The 23,204-nt window shown below is 43.9% G+C and overlaps 1 protein-coding gene across 1 annotated transcript in view; it reads left to right on the forward strand.

Moving 5' to 3' along the window:
• Positions 1–6,985: 6,985 nt before the first annotated feature.
• LOC137535016 (uncharacterized) overlaps positions 6,986–23,204 on the forward strand; it is a 39,956-nt gene continuing 23,737 nt past the window's right edge. The window contains exons 1-9 of the mRNA XM_068256778.1: positions 6,986–7,058; positions 10,283–10,399; positions 10,522–10,692; positions 10,801–10,879; positions 11,001–11,098; positions 11,204–11,336; positions 21,639–21,736; positions 21,821–22,048; positions 22,307–22,436. Of these exons, the coding sequence (XP_068112879.1) occupies positions 10,307–10,399; positions 10,522–10,692; positions 10,801–10,879; positions 11,001–11,098; positions 11,204–11,336; positions 21,639–21,736; positions 21,821–22,048; positions 22,307–22,436 (1,030 nt within the window). The 5' untranslated portion in view covers positions 6,986–7,058; positions 10,283–10,306. The remainder of the gene's footprint in view (positions 7,059–10,282; positions 10,400–10,521; positions 10,693–10,800; positions 10,880–11,000; positions 11,099–11,203; positions 11,337–21,638; positions 21,737–21,820; positions 22,049–22,306; positions 22,437–23,204) is intronic.

The following is a 23,204-nucleotide window of genomic DNA, read 5'->3' on the forward strand; positions in this document are numbered from 1 at the left end:
AAAAACGTTCTCATGTCTCACTAGTAACTAATTTGGTAAATGCCGCTCAAATAAAGTCCAGAATTATAGGATACTTTAATGTCCTCGGGTTCAGTGTCCTCCACATTAGTTTTATGGGAAGCTCACAAGGCCATGATTTGTGGCTTCCTGATTGGCTTAGCAAGTGACATAATGTGCCAAAGAACCCATCAAATTGAAGTGCTAATGACAAAACTACAGGCAGAGCAAGGCTGAGAGGTATCTCCAACAACACTAAATAGAAAAGTCAGAGACAGACTTAGGACTAAGCTAGATTGACTTTTGACTAGGCGCATCGCTAGTAGTAAAGATCTGGAGCCCCGAATCTATGGTGTAGTGCGCCGTATGTCGGTAACTGGACCCCTACCCCCCTGACTTCCATAGGCAGAGTAGAGCAGCAGGCAGAACTATTTACCTACTCCAGCCACTCGGTCTCCAGAGACATCTTTAGTACCAGGTTTCTCACCATAGTGTCTGATAATTAATCAGATGCTTAAGCTCTAGCATTTGATTCTCAAACACTAGGGGGGAGAAGCCAGCTATAGAATTTGTCTCCAGACTCGGAGAGTGGCCAGAGCAGGAAAATAGTGCCACTTTCTACCTGCTGTGCTACTCCGCCTTGGATGGCGCGGGAGGTAACCCACTAGATGACCAGTGAATACTATTGGGAGAGTTGGGAGCAGCCACTACATGACCAGGCAATACTATAGGAGGAGGGGGACCCATTAGATGATTAGGGAATACTATTGGGGTCCCACTAGACTACCTGAGAATATTATTTGAAGGGACCAATAGACGACCAGGGAATACTGGGGGGGGGGGGGTGTTATTACTGTATTGCCCCCCTCCAGTGGAAGAATAAACACATCTTGTTCATCAGAGCTGACTTCCCCAAGTAGACAGTGACTGTCTGCTTGTGTGACGGATTCACCTGCGCCAGATGCTCCCATCGCAAGAAAGTACGTGCACAAGGCTTGCTGCAGAATACCACTTTACATATTAAGATTTGCTCAAAAATAAATGTTTCTGTCAGAGAAATCTAAAAATGTAAAGGGGCATTCCGCAGCAAGCCTTTTGCGCGTACTTTCACGCGGTCGGCGCATCTGGAGCAGGTGAAGTCGTCACATACACAAATTATGCCTGTCCCAGTATAGAGAGCCAGCTATGCCCTCAGGATATAGTAAGACAGATCTGCCCACAATATTACATTGGTCCTCGTGTTATGCTCCAATGCAGTGGCCCCTATGCTGTGCCAACCTGACAGTGGCCCCTGTGTCATGCCCCCTGTTGGTCAAGTTATTTCACTCCCCCCTTTCCATGCAGAGGCTGACAGAAAAGTGCTGGGTAAGCATTATCTCACCTCTCGCCATGCCAGTGATCAGTGCAGTGCTGTCACTCCAGACAGTTTCCTGTGCCAAGAGGTCCGAGTCACAATTAGAGATGGCCCGAACCTCCGATTTTAGGTTCGCGAACTGCCATAGACTTCAATGGGGAGGCGAACTTGTAAAACTAGAAAAAATTATGCTGGCTACAAAAGTGATGGAAAACATGTTTCAAGGGGTCTAACACCTTGAGGGGGACATGGCGGAGTGGAATACATGCCAAAAGTCCTGGGGAAAAATCTAGATTTGATGCAAAGCAGTGATTTAAGGACAGAAATCACATTGAATGCTAAATTGCAGGCCTAAAGTGCTTTCACACATCTTGCATGTGTATAATTCCTCCCTCCTCCTCCTTTTCCTTCCTCCCTCTCCTCCTCTTGTCTTTCAGGGATTTGTAGGATGTCAAAAGCCAGCTTACATACACTGGCCAGGAATCGAACCCAGGTCAACTGCTTTGAAGGCAGCTATGCTCACCACTGTACCAGCAACGTTACATGCTGAAGCCGGCCTAGCATATACCATTGTGATATACCTAAGAGAAAAATGAGCTTGCTTAGGGATTTGTAGGATGTCAAAAGAAACCTCACATACATTGGCCAGGAATCGAACCCAGGTCAACTGCTTTGAAGGCAGCTATGCTCACCAATGTACCACAAACGCTACATGCTCAAGCCAGCCTAGCATGTACCATTGTGATATACCCAAGAGAAAAATTAGCTTGCTTAGGGATTTGTAGGATGTCAAAAGCAACCTCACATACATTGGCCAGGAATTTAACCCAGGTCAGCTGCTTTGAAGGCAGCTGCCAGCTATGTTCACCACTGTATCACCAACGCTACGTGCTGAAACTTCTTGGAGCAGATAGTAAAAATATCACTAGATTACATTATTGTTATTATAGGACTTACCCTGCACCCATTCTCACACTAACCCCCCTCATAGTGCCTACCACTAACCTGCCCCCCTAATTCCTAACACTAACCCCTGGAGCCCAAACGACCGCAATTTGAAGCCGAGAGTCTACAAAATAGATAATTGGGTCCTCTAATTGTTCCCTTTATAGTAGCCGATCAGCTCAAAGTATCTTATTAGGTGCACAACTCACAGCATAGGTGTCCCAATACCAATATTTATAATTGCCATCTATTTGACACCTGCAAATACAGACAATCAAATGACCTGGTCTGCCCTAATACTGCTATCTGGAGGACACACACTGCTACCTCATCCTGCTATTTGGGAGGCACATACAGTTAACTAATACCACTATCTGGGGTCACACACAGTTACCCAATACTGCTATCTAGGAGGTACACACAGCTACCTAATACTGCTGAAAGCCCCCACAGCTACCTAATACTGCTATCTGGGGGCACACACAGCTACCTAACACTGCTATCTGGAGGACACACACAGCTACCTAATACTGCTATCTGGGGGCACACAGCTACCTAATACTGCTATCTTGGGGGGCACACACAACTACCTAATACTGCTATCTGGGGGTGACACAGCTACCTAATACTGCTATCTGGGGGTCACACAGCTACCGAATACTACTATCTGGGGGCACACACAGCTTCCTAATACTGCTATCTGGGGGCACACACAGCTACCTAATACTGCTATCTGGGGGTCACACAGCTTCCTAATACTGCTATCGGGGGGGGGGGGGGGGCACACACAGCTACCTAATCCTGCTATCTGGGGGCACACACAGCTAAGAAATGCTACCTTCTGAGTTTGGCACAGGGTGGTGTCGATAGTAAAAATATCAGTAGATTACATTATTGTTATTATAGGACTTACCCTGCACCCATTCTCACACTAACCCCCCTCATAGTGCCTACCACTAACCTGCTCCCCTAATTCCTAACACTAACCCCTGGAGCCCAAACGACCGCAATTTGAAGCCGAGAGTCTACAAAATAGATAATTGGGTCCTCTGATTGCTCCCTTCATAGTAGCCGATCAGCTCCAAGTATCTTATTAGGTGCACAACTCACAGCATAGGTGTCCCAATACCAATATTAATCATTGCCATCTATTTGACACCTGCAAATACAGACAATCAAATGACCTGGACTGCCCTAATACTGCTATCTGGAGGACACACACAGCTACCTAATACTGCTATCTGGAGGACACACACAGCTACCTCATACTGCTATCTGGGGGCACACATAACTACCTAATCCTGCTATTTGAGGCACACACAGTTAACTAATACCGCTATCTGGGGTCACACAGCTACCCAATACTGCTATCTGGGGGCACACAAAACTACCTAATAGTATCTGGAAAGCACACACAGCTACATAATAATGCTATCTGGGAGGCACACACAGCTACCTAATCCTGCTATTTGGGAGGCACATACAGTTAACTAATACTGCTATCTGGGGGCACACACAGCTACCTAATACTGCTATCTGGGGTCACCCACAGCTACCCAATACTGCTATCTGGGAGGTACACACCGCTACTTAATACTACTAGCTGGAGACACGCACAGCTACCTAATATTGCTTTTTGGAGGCACACTCCGCTACCTAATACTGCTATCTGGGGGCACACACAGCTACCTAATACTATCGGGGGCATACACAGTTACCTAATACTTCTACCTGGCGGAAAACACAGCTACCTGAATACACTTTCCCTGAAATGAAGAAATCCCCTGAAAGTAAGCCCCAGCAGGAATTTTGAGCATGCTTAAAATATAAGCCCTACCCCGAAAGTAGCCCCTAGCTGCAGTAAGGGAAAAAAAGCACAGCAACCTGTGTTTCTACTGGAGCAGATGGTCTCACAGGCAGGAACAAGGCTCCGTCATTGGGACAATCACTGCACTCAGCGACAACACTACTCAGAGAGTGCGGCCCAATAACAGAGCCATGGTCCCGCCTATTGGCTCCGGTAGAAACACAAATTGCCGCACTTCTTCCCCAAAAGCTTAAAATCTGTGAAACAGCAGAATGGAGCTGGAGGGAAAAAGAGGATTAAGGGGGTGATTCGCAGGACACAGGAGGCAGCACGACATGGAGGTAGGGGTAAGAGGAGGATGCAGGGGGACACCAAGAGGACATACAGTTACATAGAACACAGGAGTTTAGGAGATAGAGGAGGACACGGCTACAGAGGGGGACACCAGGAGGACACTAAAGGTGCAAGGGGAACACATAAGAGGTGGATCTAGCAGAGGAAGAGGTGGCACAGTGGGGAAAGCAGGAGGACACACAGCACAGGAACTTGTGTGTTCATAGCAATATAGAACATCCACTGAAACAAAGCCAGAGCACACCATTTGGAGCAAAAATGAATATAAGTATTATTTTTGGGGAAAGGCGGTACTACTACCTGGGGGTACACACAGCTGCCTAATACTGCTATCTAGAGGCACACACAGCTACCTAATACTGCTATCTGGGAGCACACATAGCTACCTAATACTGCTTTCTGGGGGCACACACACAGCTGCCTAATACTGCTATGGGGGAACACACAGCTACCTAATACTGCTATCTGGGAGCACACACACAGCTGCCTAATACTGCTACCTGGGGGCACACACACAGCTGCCTAATACTGCTATCTGGGGGCACACACAGCTACTTAATACTGCTATCTGGGGGAACATACAGCTGCCTAATACTGCTATCTGGGGGCACATACACAGCTACCTAATACTGATATCTGGGAGCACACAGCTGCCTAATACTGCTACCTGGGGGCACACACACAGCTGCCTAATACTGCTATCTGGGGGAACACACACCTACCTAATACTGCTATCTGGGGGCACAAACAGCTACCTAATACTGCTATCTGGAGGCACACACAGCTACCTTATACTGCTATCTGGAGGCACACACAGCTGCTATCTGGAGACACCCACATCTAAATAATACTGCTATCTGGGGGCACAAACAGCTACCTAATACTGCTATCTGGGGGCACACACACAGCTGCCTAATTACTGCTATCTGGGGGCACAGACAGCTACCTAATACTGCTATCTGGGGGCACACAAAGCTACCTAATACTGCTATCTGTGAGACACACAGGGCTCGGGATGTGGAGTCAGAGTTGAGGAGCAATTTTTGGGTACATAGAGTCAGAGTCTGGGGTTTCATAAACTGAGGAGTCAGATTCGGTTGATTTTTGTACACATTCCATTGCCCTCCAAGGGCTAAGGAGTCAGAGCAATTTGGGGTACTTAGGCTATCATTCATAAAGGACCAGTCGGTAGTGCGGGAAAACACCGTTCTTCTCCGCAAGCGGCACTTAAGACTTCTGGGTGGTCATTCATAAAGAAGTTGCCTGTTGCGATAGAAGTGCAGAGGTTTTCTGGAGGAAGCTGGCGGTAGCGTGGCGGAAGACATGCGGAAACATAAAAGCTGCCCGATTCCCTCCGTGCGCTCCTCTGTCTGATGCTGCTTGGGAGGTCCGTCCCATTCATTTACACGTAATCCGCCCGCCTATCGCTACTGTCGAGCAAGCGGTATTTTCCTTCTGCGTACCGCTTGCTCTAATCTTTATAAATGGACGTGTTTGTAACTATTTCTAGATAAATCTAGAAAAACTCCGCACAAGGCGGAAATGTATCGCTCTGTCAGCTTTTCATGCGGAAAGAGCCTTTATGAATGGGGATTTTGCTGAGTGTTCGGTAAAGTCACCGGTATTAAGCATTTCCGCATGCGGAAATGCTTTATGAATGATAGCCATAGGCCTCGATTCATAAAGCATTCCCGCATTCGGAAATGCTGAAAACTGCTCACTTTACCGACCACACAGCAAAATCTGTATTCATAAAGGCTTTTTCCGCATGAAAAGCCGACATTCGCGAGCAGAGTGATCAATCACCGCCTTGCGCGGTGATTATCATAGCAAAAGTAACAAGTAGTCAATTCATAAAGATTAGAGGTAGCCATATGCGGACGGGTATTACCGCTACCTCTGATGTGGCGAGAAGCGTGCGGAATACATTGCAGTGAATGGGACAGACCTCCCAAGCAGCTGCAGAGAGAACACCGCACGGAGGGATTCCGCCTGCTTCTCCTGTTTCCTCATGTCTCCTGACAGCCTAACGCCTGCCTACAGCGGAATATCTCCTCACGCCTGTCACAACTAGCAAAATTTTTATGAATTACCACCCTGAAGGCGGAAATACCGACAGCGGTGTTTCCCCGCTCGACGTTACCTTCCCGACAGCACTTTTATGAATCGAGGCCTTAGAGTCTGAGGTTTCATAGACTGAGAATGATTTTTGAACTGACACCACAGCCCTGCACAGTGTCACACAGCCACCTATTACATACTGCAATCTGCAGTCACGCACAGCTACCTTATTCCTGTTTTCAGCCCCGAGGTTGTTTCTATGGCTCAAGTGATTTTTCTAAACTAATATTTTGTGCTGCACATCCCACTGACTGTAATTTAATTAAGCATTTAATTTAGCGTTTCAGTTTATTACTTAGTGGAGTGTGAGAGGGGAGCTGTGATCTCCACAGCCTCATCTCACAGTCACACACGTGTGTCCAATCAATGCAGGGGCAGGAAAGGGAGGAGCCACAGACACTCAGACAGGAAGTTATGCAGAGGCTGGAGGAAGTACTAGAGACCAGGAGACATTGATGGTGCTGGCTGGCAGCAGAGGAGGTAATGACAGAGAACCTTATTGTATATGCGTTATACCTAGATATCATAGTACAGGAAGGATTTATATACCCTGTAACACATAACACCCCTGTGTCTCCTCCCAGCTGCTGCTACATATACACTGTACAGAGATCACTGATCCCTTCCCATCATCTCTGCACTACAGGAGCTTACATTTTAATGTCCTCATCACAGTCACACACTATTATACATTTATATGTCTTTGACATATTCCACAGCGCCGTACAGAGATCACTGATCCCTTCTCATCATCTCTGCACCACAGGAGCTTACACTCTAATGTCTTCACCACACTCACACTAATTATCATATATTTATGTACCTCTGATAAATCCCACAGCGCCGTACAGAGATCACTGATCCCTTCTCATCATCTCTGCACCACAGGAGCTTACACTCTAATGTCTTCACCACACTCACACTAATTATCATATATTTATGTACCTCTGATAAATCCCACAGTGCTGTACAGAGATCGCTGGTACATACCCACCAGTCTCTGCTCCACAGGAGCTTACACTTTAATGTCCTTACCACACTCATGATATTGTTATTATTATTCCATTTATAAAGCTCTGACATATTCCATAGTGCTGTACAGAGATCACTGATCCCTTCCCATTAGGCTCTGCACCAGAGAAGCTTACACTCTAATGTTCTCACCACAGTCGCACACTATTATTAATATACATTTATATAGCTCTGACATATTCCACAGTGCTGTACAGAGATCACTGATCCATTCCCATCAGTTTCTGCACCTCAGGAGCTTACACTCTAATGTCACCACCACACTCACACTAAAGTAGAATCTCGTTATAATAAACTCTGATATAGTAAACCTCCTAATATAGAATACTCAGTCCTCAGGTCCCAGCAAATGGGTCTGTATAAATACATAATGTATGACCAATTCTGATATAGTAAACTCCTTCTGGTATAGTAAACTACTTTTCCTGGTCCCTTGGAGTTTACTATAAAGGGATTATACTGTATTATCAATATACATTTATATAGCTCTGACATATTCCTCAGCGCTGTACAGAGATAAATGATCTCTTCCCATCATGGTCTGCACCAGAGTAGCTTACACTCTAATGTCCTCACCACAGTCACACACTGATAATACTGTACACTGTTATTCTCTCCCCTGTAGTCACTGCACTTTTCTTCTCAGTCCTGTTGTCAGATATCAGCACAGGGTGGCATCCAGCAGTCTATGGGGGGGAGGTGTCCTTCCTCCAGTTTCCATTGTAGATGCATGAGCTGGCAGGCCACATGATACTGGAGAGAAGACTTGTTGGAATGCCTCTATTCAGTGTGATTGGTTATAGAATGCTTCTGCTATGTGCAGCCAGTAAAGGGTGATAGGTGGTGAGAGCCATGTCTCTGCAGTGACCATGCACAGAGGTAATGCCTTGTTACCAATTAGTGAGTCCCTGGCTCTGGGACCATTATGTCACCTCCTGTTCCCCCATGCCACTTGGAACATCATCCCCATCCTAATAAACACAACTAGCTATACACGAATAACAGTAATCACCAATATCTATTTATTAATTAAACATAAAATAGCCTCATTATAGATGGCTAAATGTTTATTTCCATGGTATAAATCTCCATACAAAACTGGTATGTACACATATAAAACACCCCAATGAATTTACATTAAGCATTGATTGCACACAGTCCGCAGTTCAATATTTCATTATTCCAGTCCACAGTAAATAAGCTTCTCCTTATCGCCTCTCCTATAGGTTCTTTCTAAGATTGAACAGATTAGCCACCACCACACCCCAGGTGAGCCACTCACTGCATATTTTGACCCACTGGGTCTGATAGCACCTTGGGACCGTTCCTGAGTCATCCCCCACCTCTCTGACAATTTTACGCTACTCTCTGCAGACTTTTTGTGGCCGTTTCCTCGTATAGTTGCACCTCAATGAAGACAAGACAAATAACATTTATATTGCGCTTTTCTCCTGGCGGACTCAAAGCGCCAGAGCAGCAGCCACTAGGGTGCGCTCTATAGGCAGTAGCAGTGTTAGGGAGACTTGCCAAAAGTCTCCTACTGAATAGGTGCTGGCTTACTGAACAGGCAGAGCTGAGATTTGAACCCTGGTCTCCCGTGTCAGCGGCGGAGCCCTTAACCATTACACCATCCAGCCACCAATGAAAATGCCTCAAATAGTGTAATATTGCTAAAACTTTTATTAAGCATAAAATAGATGTGCCCTCACAGTTTCCGTGTAGTAAAATGGGCGTAGAGTCACTTAGAACGGGCTCTCCCCCGTGTGTGGGCCGGTTGGCAGGCTCATTGTGTTCCAGGTCGATTCGCCACCATCGCGCAGTGCGGTGTCGGTATCGCCTCTAGTTCCTGGAGCCTCTCCCTCCCCGGTATCCGCCTCTCCACCCAGGGCGGAGACTGATGCAGAACTGAAATAAGCGTGGATGGGCACTCGGTGGTGGAAGCGGCTCCAGGAACTAGAGGCGGATACCGTCCATGCGCCCAATGGTGGCGAAGCAACCTGGAACACAATGAGCCTACCAACCGGCCCACACATGGGGGAGAGCCCGATCTAAATGACTCTACGCCCATTTTACTACACGGAAACTGTGAGCGCACATCTATTTTATACTTAATAAAAGTTTTAGCAATATTACACTATTTAAGGCATTTTCATTGAGGTGTAACTATACGAAGAAACAACACCACAAAAAGAGTCTGCAGAGAGAAGCCTAGAATTGCCAGAGAGGTGGGGGGCGACCCAGGAATGGTCTCAAGGCGCTATCAGACCCAGTGCGGTGAATGGCTCACCTGGGGGTGTGGTGGTGGCTAATCTGTCCAACCTTAGAAAGAACTTATAGGAGAGGCAATAAGAAGGAAAACCTTATTCACTGTGGACTGGAATAATGGAATATTGAACTGTGGACTGTGTGCAATCAATGCTTAATGCAAATTTATTGGGGAGTTTAAAGTGGAAATATTAGGACTGCAGTCGTGAGCGCCACCTCTTGGTTATATACATTGTTTTGCATAAGAGGAGGTGAACCGACTTCTACTAATTCAGCTGAGAGCACATACCTCTTTTACTGAGAATAGTTACCTGTGGCTCCTCCTCTGTATCTCCAATTCAGGGCAGAAAAGTATGTGGCTTCCTGATCTATGATTTGTCCACCTATTCCTTATTATCTCTCTACAGGGAAAGGCCTTTCCAATAAATCACATGACCACATCACTGAGGATGGAGGACTGGAGTTACATGATTGAGAGGATAATAGACCTCACCCTGGAGATCATCCAACTGGTGACCGGAGAGGTGAGGAGGATTCTGGGAAGATTTTATGACATCACGCTTATCTCTATAAATAAGGCTCACTGGAGAGCTGAGAAGGATTCTGAGAATGTACACGGTGACTGTTATTGTCTATGTTTGTACAGAATTATAAAGTAGTGAAGGAGACATCTGGTGAGCTACTGACACCCAGCAGTCATCAACATGGACCATTCCCCATCACAGAGCGGCCACCTCACTCCCTGATATCTGAGAGGAACAACATAAAGAAAATAGTAGAAGTCATCAACAAGATGATGGAGCTGCTGACAGGAGAGGTGAGCAATGCTGGGAATTATGGGACATTATCCAGTAACAGCAAGGCATTTGCTTGTATGATAACTGTATCATAATGTCACGGTGCGTCTGTCTATTTCTCCATGCAGGAGAGGCAATACTTAAAAGGACACAAGGAGTTCTATAAGGAAACCATGATAGAAAATAAGCTGGCATTCACATCACTGGGTAAGAGGAGACTTTCATTTCTTGTGAAGGAGAGAGCAGTATGGAGAGTCCATGTAGACCCTCCATCATCTGACAAACACATAGAAGTAATGTATTCAATCAGTGTGCATGTTTCCTACAGATGGATCCAGTTACAGAATCCCACCAGATGGATGTACAGGTCCTTTTTATTCACAGGATTGTCCACAGGATGATCACACCATCCCCCAATATAAAAAGGTAGATGAAATTGTGAGTCTTCTATAATCAGCAGTGACTCCAAACTGTCTTTTCATGAATACTAATGTATTAAATATGTTTTCTTATATAACTTTCTGGTTTTAGGCTGAAAAGCTGAGTCATATCAAACCTGAAGTTGAAGAAGACATAGAAGAGGAGGCAGAAGTGACGGGTGGCCGGCAGTGTGTGGAGGAGGGGGACATGATGGTGACCAGTGCATTAGGAATGCCAGTTTCAGGTGAGGAAATAAACTGATACTGAAGTGATCTTATTTTACTTCTTAGTTTTATGGGTGTCTCCAAGAGTAAGATGACTATAGGTGCAGTAACAGCATCAAAATATGTTATGTCATTTGTGATAATCAGTTTATTTGCACTAACAAAAGCTGTTATAGGATTAGCTTTTGAGAATCACTCCCTTTGTCACATTAGCTGTATTAGTAACAAACTGTAACACAGGAACATCAGGTATGAATAATTATTATTTTTTTTGTTTCACTAATTTTCATTTTAGTATAGATAAAAGTCAAACAAATCTTTATACATACAGATATTGAAGCAGGGACAAACAATATATAACTTGTCATTTATCATGAACAGATAATTACGTAACATCCAAATTATATTGCCTGGATTGAGCTCTACAGGCATGCTGAGATGAAGAGAGTAGTACAGAGTACCTTTAACCAGGGCTGTGGAGTCGGAGTCGTGGAGTCGGGCAATTTTGGGTGCCTGGAGTCGGAGTCGGGAAAAAATGCACCGACTCCGACTCCTAATGAATTTGTAACTGTAATTAAAATAGAAAATATGATAAAATGTTCTATTTCTCAGATAATAGTCATTAAAAATAATGTATATATACAGTAATAGCTGTGCTTAGTCCACAAAAATGAAATAAACCAATCAAAATTAGTTACTTGTGCTGCTTCAAAAAAGCAGTCCCCGTATTTTTAAGGTCAGATATACATATCTGATTGTGACTGTATATATGATGTGTACACAGGAATCTCTTATATATACTAAATAACATCTATGCTGTAAGAATAAAGCCTGATGTGTAGCCGTGTCACTAATAGAGATGGTCAACGAGATGGAAATAATTCTGCATTGATGCTGATTTATGCAAATGTATGCACTCCCTTTGCTGATGAAATCAAATAATTTGATATGTTATTAAAATTTGGTTTGGTGACTACAAATTAAAGGGTAACTGAGACGGATGAAAAGTAAACTTTTATACATACCTGGGGCTTCCTCCAGCCCCCTTCAGGCTAATCAGTCCCTCACTGTCCTCCACCACCCGGATCTTCTGCTATGAGTCCTGGTAATTCAGCCAGTCAGCGCTGTCCGGCCGCATGCCGCTCCCACAGCCAGGAACATTCTGCACCTGCGCAATAGTGCTGCAAAGGTGTAGTATGCTCCTGGCGGCGGAGTGTGTGCATGCGCACTACGCCTGACTGGCTCAATTACCTGGACTCATAGCAGAAGATCCAGGTGGTGGAGGAAGACAACGAGGGACTGATTATCCTGAAGGCGGCTGGAGGAAGCCCCAGGTTTGTATAAAACTTTAATTTCATCTGTCTCAGGTTTACTTTGTTACACAGTAGTACTATACTCTACATATGCACTCCCCACAGAGCTGCAGGGAATCCACTGAGAATGCTGTGCACATTGAACACAGAGGTGTTGTCTGTTTACAATCTCCTCATTCCCCTGCAGAGTACCTGCACATCATTCTTACATGCAACCACACTTACATTGCCTAGGGCCTGATAGATGTTCTTTGTTCCGGTTTGTACCTTTTACAAGTACTCTTACCAAGGACTAGTTTTAGTCTAAAGGGAATAAATATAGTAGTCTACATATCCTTCTCACTTCAGTTGTCTTGTAAAATTCCTAAGCGTTGGCAGTTAAGAGACGAATTTCATGTTACATACTTTTAATCAACAAAATTGTAATATGCAAATTAGAGGAGTCGGAGTCGTGGAGTCGGAGTCGGTGGAATCCTAAACTGAGGAGTCGGAGTCGGTGGATTTTTGGACCGACTCCACAGCCCTGCCTTTAACAGTCTATGGACTTCAGTTTGAGGCATATTTCCTCTTATACTGAGTTTGGTCACTTTTAAGTGAGCGTGAAGGGATTATAGAGCATCAATCCGCAGAGTCCGGGTTATACAATCATCGATATAAATGATAGTAAAGATATCGTGGTCCTGCTGATTAAGCTGTTTTGAAGATGCAGAAGACATTCTAATAAGTAAATAGTATCAGCAGTAAAATAAAGTAACATAGAACAAATAAACATGAAGGTCATAATATAAGGGTGGGTCACAATGGTTCAGGACAGATTAATTCAAGAATCTTTGTATGGTTGAAGATAGTTGCAAGGGCCTATCACATCTCCTGACCATTTTTTACATAAGACTGTATCATTTGGGATTTCTGAGAGGATATTTTATAGATACTTGCCCCTTTATGGAGGATTGTGGTCTGTAGTGGTATATTCCCATGGGTCCCAAACCCTATGGAAGTTGATTTCTGTGTCTCTAAGTGTGGCAGTCATCTGCTCCATGGTTTTAGTCCATGTTATTTTATTTTTAATTTTGGAAATGGTAGGTGGAGCTATATTCTTCCATGCTGTGGATATTGCGAGCCTGGTGGCTGTTAAAATGTGGGTTATGAGCCTGGAAGTATGTCGGTTAACATTTAGAGGGGGTTTACCCAGTAACATTAGTAAGGGGTCCATGGGAATTACAGTGCCTGTGGTAGATAAGATTAAATCTTGAACTTGTTGCCAAAGGGGTAAGATCAGTGGACAGTGCCAGAAAATGTGTTCTAAGGTTCCTTTCTCACCACACCGTCTCCAGCATAAATCAGAGGTGCCCGGGTAAATTTTTGCAAGTATGGAGGGAGTCAGGTACCATCTGTAGAGAATCTTATATATATTTTCTTTAATTTGTATACACATTGAGGAATGTTTTGCATTCTCCCAAATGTCTTTCCAGTCTTCTAGAGGGATAAGTATGGATAAGGCTTTTTCCCATTTTTGCATATAGGGGTGGGAAGGAATTGCTGTGCCTGATTTATTATGAAGCTTATTATATATTTACGATATAAGGTTTTTTTGGTGTCCTCTATATAGGCAGATGGTCTCAAAGAGGGTTTGTGAAGAGTTATGAGTGTATTTACAGGCCCTGGATTGTTGCTGGAGGTAGTGTGCGATTTGGTTAAATTCCAATAGGGTTTGGGAATTGAATTGTATCTTATCCTTTAGTGTGGATCTATTTAGTAATTTATTGGTCTTCGGGTCTGTCCAATCGAGGAGGTTGAAATAGCCTAGATTAAACCATTTTGTCATAAAGGTTTTTGATATACCTGGAGGGAAAGATGGATTTCCTAAGATTGGAAGAAGTGGTGAAGGGCTAGATTTTAGATGGGCTGTGTGGGCAATAGATTTCCAAATGTGTATTGTGAAAGTAATGGTAGGTAGGAGTTCAGATTGGGTCAATTTGGGGGGGATATCTGACCATATAAGTGAGGCCAGTGATATAGGGAGTAGACTAGTGGCTTCCAGGAGACCCCATTTAGTAAACACTTTAAAGTTAGTCCATTCCTTTATTTGTCTAAGGTGTGCGGCTAAGTAGTAATATTTAATGTGTGGAAGACTGAGCCCCCCCATCTCACTTGGAGAGAGTAGAACCGATTTAAGAACCCTGGGGTGCTGGTGGTTCCATACAAATTTGAGAAATTCTGATTGTAGCCTTTTTAATTGTGTCGAGGGTACCTGGACAGGTAAAGTTTCAAAAAGGTATAAGAGGCGTGGTAGGATATTCATTTTTAATGAGTATAGCCGGCCTAGCCATGAAATTTTATAGGCGGTCCACTTGTGAAGGTCTTGAAGGATTTTTTTGAAAGAGGGAAGGAAAATTCTGTTTATATAGTGTAGAATAGGAGGGGGTGATGTATACACCTAGATACTTGAGAGCTTGGGTTTTCCATTTGTAGGGATATGAAGCTTTTAGAGTGGCCAATAGGTTTGTGGGAATCTTGATTGGGAGGGCTTCCGTCTTGTCACGGTTTAGTATGAAGTTTGAGAAGGATTTAAATTCAGATATGGTGGCGTGTATGGCAGGGAGTGATGTTATGGGTTGCGTGATAGATAGGATGATGTCATCTGCAAATAGGGAGATTTTATGTTCAAATTTATTTTGTTTGATTCCTTGGATGTTTGGATTTAATCTAATTGCTGAGGCTAGGGGTTCAATGCTAATAGCAAACAGAAGGGGGGAAAGGGGACAGCCCTGCCTTGTGCCATTGTTTATAGCAAAGGGTGATGGGGAAGCAAAGGGGAGTTTAACTGTAGAGGTGGGGTAGGAGTAGAGGAATTGTATTAGAGAGATGAATGGGCCTGTGTATCCCTGGGAGTCCAATCATTTGAAAAGAAAGGGCCAGGAAAGTCTGTCGAAAGCCTTCTCTGCATCCAAACTTAGGAGCAGAGAAGGCTTTCCAGATTTATTCATCAGTGAGACAAGGTTTATGGCCTTCCTTGTATTGTCACCCGCTTGACGGCCTAGAATGAAGCCAACTTGGTCATTGTTAATGAGGGTGGTTAATATGTGGTTAAGGCGATTAGCCATTGTTTTAGTGATGATTTTTAGATCTGAATTTAACAGAGAAATTGGGCGGTAACTCTGGGGTAATTGGGGATCTTTTCCTTCTTTGGGGATCATTGTAATAAGGGATGAAAGGATGGAAGTTGGGGGTTTCTCGCCCTGCATAATTTTATTTGCCAATGTAGTTAGGTAGGGTAAGAGTATCTCTTTAAATTTCTTATAATAGGAGTAGGGTAAGCCGTCAGGGCCTGGGCTTTTCATTGATGGGAGAGATTTTAATACTTCCTCTATCTCAGAGTATGAAAAGGGGGCGTTAAGTTGAGAGCTATGTTCGTCAGAAAGTTTAGGTAGATTAAGAGGTGTGAGGAAGGATTCTAGTTTAGTGAGGAGTGAAGGGTCGGAGTATTGGTCAGGTAGGTTATATAGTTGTTCATAATATTCTGAGAATATCTGGGAGATTTTTTGGGGATCATAATGGATAGTTCCTTCAGAGTCTTTCATGGAGTATATTGCCTGTTGAGATGTTTTAGGATTTAATTTACGCGCTAGTATTGTGTGAGGCTTGTTGCCTCTTTCAAAAAATTGCCTAGACCACCTCAGGCTTTTCTCTAGCTGGGTTGTTTGGAGGGAGCGGATCTCTTGTTTGAGTTGTTGGATATGAGAGAAATGAGCTTGTGTGGATGAAGTTTTGGGTATATCAATTGTGCTTTGGCCAGGGTGGTTTGGAGTGTTAGTTTTTGGGAGGCTTTCTGCTTTCGTCTGGTACCCTCAGCTATAAAAAGGCCACGTATAAATGCTTTATGTGATTCCCAAACCATTCCATATGAGGTTATTGAGTTAATGTTAGTGTTGAAGTATGATTGTAATTCTATGGTAAGTTTAGAAATCAAAGATTTATCCTGGAGCAGGGATTCATTTAGTCTCCAATGCATTGGTTTGTGCGGTCTATGTAACCAGTTAATGTTTATCGTGACACTTTGGTGGTCTGACCACGCCATAGGGGAAATTTCTGAGGAGTCTAGGAGAGGTAGTAGTGGGGTGTTAGCAAAAAAGTATGCGTGAGTGAGAGGCATGGCGGGGCGAAAAAAAAGTGTATTCAATTGACCTAGGGTTCGCTATTCTCCATAAATCTAAAAGGTTATATTTTCTCATCAATGATCTAAATTTGCGGGAGTTACGATCATGTGTGGATTTTGATGAGAGAGATGGAGTGCTTCTGTCTTTAATGGATGAGAATGCGAGGTTGAAATCTCCTCCTAGTATAAGGGTGCCTTGAATGTTTTTGTGGAGTTTGGTTAGGAAAGAAGTGAGAAAAGGGATTTGCTGGTTATTGGGAATGTAGACATTAGCTAAAGTGATGGGCTTACCGGTTAAAGTGCCAGTTAAGATGATGAAATGGCCTTTGGGATCTTGGATTGTTTTGGAAATCTGTAGGGGTAGGTTAGTTTTGTGAATAATTGCTACTCTAGCTCGTTTGGACAGACCCGAAGCAAGATATACCCCAGAATAATGTCTGTCTCCTAGGCGTGTATTATCTTGTTGCCTGAGGTGAGTTTCCTGGAGCATGGCTATATCAATATCCATGCGTCGGAAGTCTCTGAGGAGAGAGAATCTCTTCTGGGGAATATTGAGGCCCTTGGTATTAAGTGTTAGGAGCTTAACCATAGTCAGTGTTGTAAGGGGATTTGGAGTAGGACTGGGTTAGCCATTGTGACAGGGTGGTAGATAGGAAAGGGAAGGTGTATGACCTATTTTTACAGCATCCATTAAATAATGGTAATGATAATATCAACGATAAAACAGAGCAACAAAGACAGAAACAAAAACAGGTGTCCGAACGGACAAACAGATTCAAAAACTGCGTTCTCATAACTGAGTAATAGGATAAGCCACTGTGGGTGTTGTGGCCACAAGAAGGGACAACTAAACCATGTTGTCCTAAACAGAATGTTTCGGAAGTGCCTGGTCCCCGAAGGGGCCCAGCAGATCCGAGAACCAAACTCCTGAGGGGCATGTGGTATCACCAAGAAAGGGGAGGCCCATGATCCAGAGGATCCAACATCAATAATAGGTTATAACCTAGGCATATTTAAGCATATATGCAAACATGGCAGCATAACAATTTAAGATTGTGATATGAGCTGTGAAGGAAGTCTCGGAGATGGTCATATGATAAAATTATCAAGTGGGTGGTAGGTCATAGGAGAGTTATATTCAGGTTGGAAGGGCTTCTATGTCTTCTGATTCCTGCATGCAGGTAAGGGCTCGAACTGGGTTCCTTGTTCCATTTGAGGTGTGGCGAAACTTCCTGGGTGGTGAGTAGAGTTGGGCCGAACCTCCGATTTTAGGTTCGCGAACCCTGTTCGCGAACTTCCGCGAAAGGTTCGGTTCGCGAAAAAGTTCGCGAACCGCCATAGACTTCAATGGGGAGGCGAACTTTCAAAGTTTTAAAAAATTCTATCAACTGGAAAAATGATAGAAAACATGTTTCAAAAGCTCTAATACGTGGAGCCACACCTAATTAAGTGAAATACACATCACTGCTGGAGGACCCCCCCCACCCTCCCTCCAAGCAAGGTCCTTTATACCATTTGCCTACCTACACTAATTAGTTATGGGACAGCTGCTACACACTCTGCTAGAGAGATTTTAATTCCTCCCACCTCCCTCCTCCCTTCTCCCTTCTACCCTTCTACCTATTCCCTCCTACCGGAGGGAGGAGGGTCTCTTCTGCCAGGGAATTATACTATTTTAAACACCAGTATACATCATACCATAGCTGGTACATCATACCATAGCTGGTACATCATACCATAGCTGGGAATACATACATGAGTATACATCATACCATAGCTGGGAATCAAACCCAGATCTCACTGTGTGGTGGGCACGTCACCCTAAGCACTGTACCACTACAGAAGTAAGTGAAGCTAGCCTAAAATTTAACATTTATGCTCAATGCAATAGAACCATTAGGTTGCTTAAAGGAGAACTGTAGTGAGAGGTATATGGAGGCTGCCATATTGATTTCCTTTTAAGCTATACCAATTGCCTGGCAGCCCTGCTGATCTATTTGGCTGCAGTAGTGTGAATCACACCAGAAACAAGCATGCAGCTAATTTTTCCGTTTAAAATAATACCAGTTGCCTGAATTGCCTGCTGATCCTGTGTCTCTAATACTTTTAGCCACAGCCCCTGAACAAGCATGCAGATCAGGTGCTCTGACTGAAGTCAGACTGGATTAGCTGCATGCTTGTTTCAGGGTGTGATTCAGCCACTATTGCAGTCACAAAGATCAGCTGGACTGCCAGGCAACTGGTATTGTTTACAGGAAACAGCCATATCACTCTCAGTTAAGGTTTCCTTTAAAGGAGAACTGTAGTGAAAGGTATATGGAGGCTACCATATTGATTTCCTTTTAAGCAATACCAGTTACCTGGCTATCCTGCAGATCCTCTGCCTCCAATACTTTTAGCCCTAGACCCTGAACAAGCATGCAGCAGATCTGGTGTTTGATATTTTTGTAAGATCTGACAAGATTAGCTGCATGCTTGTTTCTGGTGTGATTCACACTACTGCAGCCAAATAGATCAGCAGGGCTGCCAGGCAACTGGTATAGCTTAAAAGGAAATCAATATGGCAGCCTCCATATACCTCTCACTACAGTTCTCCTTTAAGCAACCTAATGGTTCTATTGCATTGAGCATGAATGTTAAATTTTAGGCTAGCTTCACTTACTTCTGTAGTGGTACAGTGCTTAGGGTGACGTGTCCACCACACAGTGAGATCTGGGTTCGATTCCCAGCTATGGTATGATGTATACTCATGTATGTATTCCCAGCTATGGTATGATGTACCAGCTATGGTATGATGTATACTGGTTTTTAAAATAGTATAATTCCCTGGCAGAAGAGACCCTCCTCCCTCCGGTAGGAGGGAGGAGGGAATAGGTAGAAGGGTAGAAGGGGAGGAGGGAGGTGGGAGGTGGGAGGAATTAAAATCTCCCTAGCAGAGTGTGTACCAGCTGTCCCATAATTAATTAGTGTAGGCAGACAACTGAGTCAAATGGTATAAAGGACCTAGCTTGAAGGGAGGGTGGACGGGTTCTCTAACACTGAAAGCAGTGTGTTTGACAATAACATGTCTGCTGACAGTGAAATGGAGGCTAAAAATTTTGCTCAATACAGCATTATGGGGCGAATCGAACTTCCGCAAAAGTTCGCCTGATGCAGGCGAACGCGAACCCCCAAAGTTCGCCTGGAACCGTTCGCAGGCGAACCGTTCGGCCCAACTCTAGTGGTGAGGAGGTAGAGGGAGACCTCACGTTTTGAAAGGAGGTGGGAGGTGGTGGTCTAATTCCCATTTGCTTCAAGAACATAGGGGCATTGTCAATGTCCGTGAGTGTGAATAGAGCTCCTTGTCTCCTTACTCTAAGGCAGAAGGCGAATCCCCAGTTGTAGGGAATGTTCGCATCTTTCAGAAGCTGGGTGACAGGCTTAAAAGCTCTGCGTTTGGCAAGTGTGATGAGGGAGAGGTCATTGTATATATGCAACTCGTCTCCTTTAAAAGTTATGGATGACATTTTGCGGGTTGCTTGCAGCAGGGCTTCTTTGGCCTCATAGTAGTGCAGCCTGATGATAACATCTTTGGGCTTTTGAGAGGTTGCCCTTTCCCCCAGTGATCTATGAGCTCTGTCCATTCGCCATAATTCCTCTGTAATGTTAGGAGCAAGTGATTGAAACAGTTCTAACAAGTGGGGTCTAATCTGATCAGGTGTAATAGACATGGAAATTCCCTTTATCCGTAGGTTTTGCCTCCTCTCCCTGTTTTCAAGATCTTCATGAGAGACACAGAGGAATTTTATGTCAGAGTGGAAAAGCTGATGATCCTCCTCTATCTCAGCCTGTTTTTGTGCTATGGCTGTCATTTCGTCCTCTAAGGCACATGTGCGTTCCCCCAGCCCTGTGATTTCAGTTTTTAGCTCCCGTACTGCTGAAAGCAGGAGCTGCTGGAATGAGCTATTGATAGCTTGGAGCTGTCTTTCCAGAGCTGTCTCTAGAATGGCTGCAGTGATGGGGGGGGGGGGGAGTCAGGAGAAATACAAGCCTGTGGAGGTGGGAGCTCCGCTTGCTCCGGGTGTTGGGTTTCGGCTGGGCGGAGGAAGCGGTCGATCGTGCCCGTCTGTTGCGCCATCTTTGTGGCTCCTCTCCTGGACATTAGCTGCCAGGGGTCCTTAGGGTGCTGTCCCGGCAGAAACCGCGCGGTAAGGCTGCGTCTTAGAGCTTTATGCGGCTCTGTTAGCGGAAGGTAGGGCCAGAGCTCCGGGTCCAAGCCGCCATCTTGGTGACATCGCGCATGCGCCCTCATGAATAATTATTTTTATAATTAGAAGTCGGTAACAAAAAACAAAAGTTAGAGACTTACCTCAGTAGTTGAAAGCCTGTGGATAGTCCAGATTTGTCCTGGATCCTCAAAGATTCCACCATTACAGCATAGGATCCTTCTTCATCTTCTGGCCGGGCTCTTCACCATGGATGAGGGATTCTGGACTGAGTATGTGCAAGCAAGGTTCATGAATGCCCATTGTACAAACAAATAAGGAGGAAATATAGTACACCAAATGAAAGGCCCATCTCCATTCCTCAATACAACATCATAGTACCAACAAATGAGGAGGATATACTGTACACCATATGAAAGGTCCATCTCCATTCCTCAGTACAACATCATAGCACCAACACATGAGGAGGAGATACTTTACACCTTATGAAAGGTCCAACTTCATTCCTCAGTATAACATCATAGCACCAACATATGAGGAGGAGATAAGCCCAGGTTTGCTGATTCCCTTCTGCTATCCTCTCGGCATATGCATGAATATGTTTGTAAATTATGCTAAATGTATTCAGTCAGTGTGTGTTTCCTTCAGATGGATCCAGTAACAGAAACCCACCAGAAGGATGTACAGGTCCTCTTTATTCCCAGGATTGTCCACAGGAAGATCACACCATCTCTCACAATTACCAGGTAAAAAAAAGTGATTAAAAACCACAAACAATGAAATCTGATTTTTGCTTTGTTAATATTAATGTTATCGTTTTATATATTCAGAATGTAAAGCAGAACAGTCTAAGCATTGCTGGTAAAGAAGAGGTGAAAGAGGAGGAGGGAGCAGACATTGTGATGGAGGAGGCGGAGCTCTCAGGAGGACACATAGATCTCTGTAGTGACTTTAAGACTAAATCAGCAATCCACACAAACCAACCAGAGAGATGTACAGGTCCTCTTTATTCACAGTATTGTGCAAAAAAAGATCACAGCTATGTGCTGCAATATCAGGTAGGTGGAACTGAGGGCTTACAATTTAAAGGAACCGTATTGTGTACAATAGTAATACATGTATACGCATACATATAAAATGTACATTTGTCCCAGAGTAAAATGCACTATGAATTACTTTTTGCTTGTATTTCTGTCACTCACAGTAAGTAGTAAGACTCAAACAGATCTTACAGTTTTTTGACTAGTTCATCTCCAGTGTTATTCATTTATTCTAACGTGTGAAATGTACTTTCTTTTATAATGTTGTGGGTTTAGGCTGAAGAACTGACTAATATAAAAGTTGAGGTTAAAGAAGAAGAAGAGGAGACAGAAGTGACGGGTGGCCGGCAGTGTGTGGAGGAGGGGGACATGATGGTGACCAGTGAATTAGGAATGTCAGTTTCAGGTGAGGAAATAACCTGATACTGAAGTGGTCTTATTTTACTTCTTAGTTTTAAGGGGGTCTCCAAGAGTAAGAGAACTATAGGTGCGCTGATAGCATCAAAATATGTTGTGTGTTATTTGCGATAATCCGTTTTATTTGCACTGAAAAAAAAGCGTTATAGGATTAGCTTTTAAGAGTCACTCCCTTCTTCACATTAGCTGTATTAGTACCAAACTGTAACACAGGAACACCAGGTATAAATAATTATTTTTATAGTTAGACGTCAGTAAAAACAAAAACAAAAGTTGTGGTGGCCATACATGGTACAATTTTTTCATCCAATCTTAACAATTCTATGTAGTATAAGGGAACTGCCTAAATTATCCTTTCAGTATATTCACTTAATTTACCCTTATATTACATAGAAATAGTAAGATTGGATGAAAAAATTGTACCATGTATGGCAACCATTAGAGACTTTTACCTCAGTAGTTGAAAGTCTGTGGATAGTCCAGATTTGTCCTGGATTCTCATAGATTCCACCGTTACAGCATAGGTTCCTTCTTCATCTTCTGGCCGAGCTCCTGGCCATGGATTCAGTATGTTTAAGTTAGGTCCAGGAATGTCCATAGTATAAACAAATAAGGAGGAGCTATTGTACACCATATGAAAGACCCATCTCTATTCATTAGTAGTATAACATCATAATACCAATAAATGAAGAGGAGACACTGGACACTATATGAGAGGTCCATCTCCATTCCTCAGTATAACATCATAGTACCAACA

The sequence above is a fragment of the Hyperolius riggenbachi genome, chromosome 10, assembly GCF_040937935.1.
Source record: "Hyperolius riggenbachi isolate aHypRig1 chromosome 10, aHypRig1.pri, whole genome shotgun sequence".
In the NCBI taxonomy this organism is placed as follows: domain Eukaryota; kingdom Metazoa; phylum Chordata; class Amphibia; order Anura; family Hyperoliidae; genus Hyperolius; species Hyperolius riggenbachi.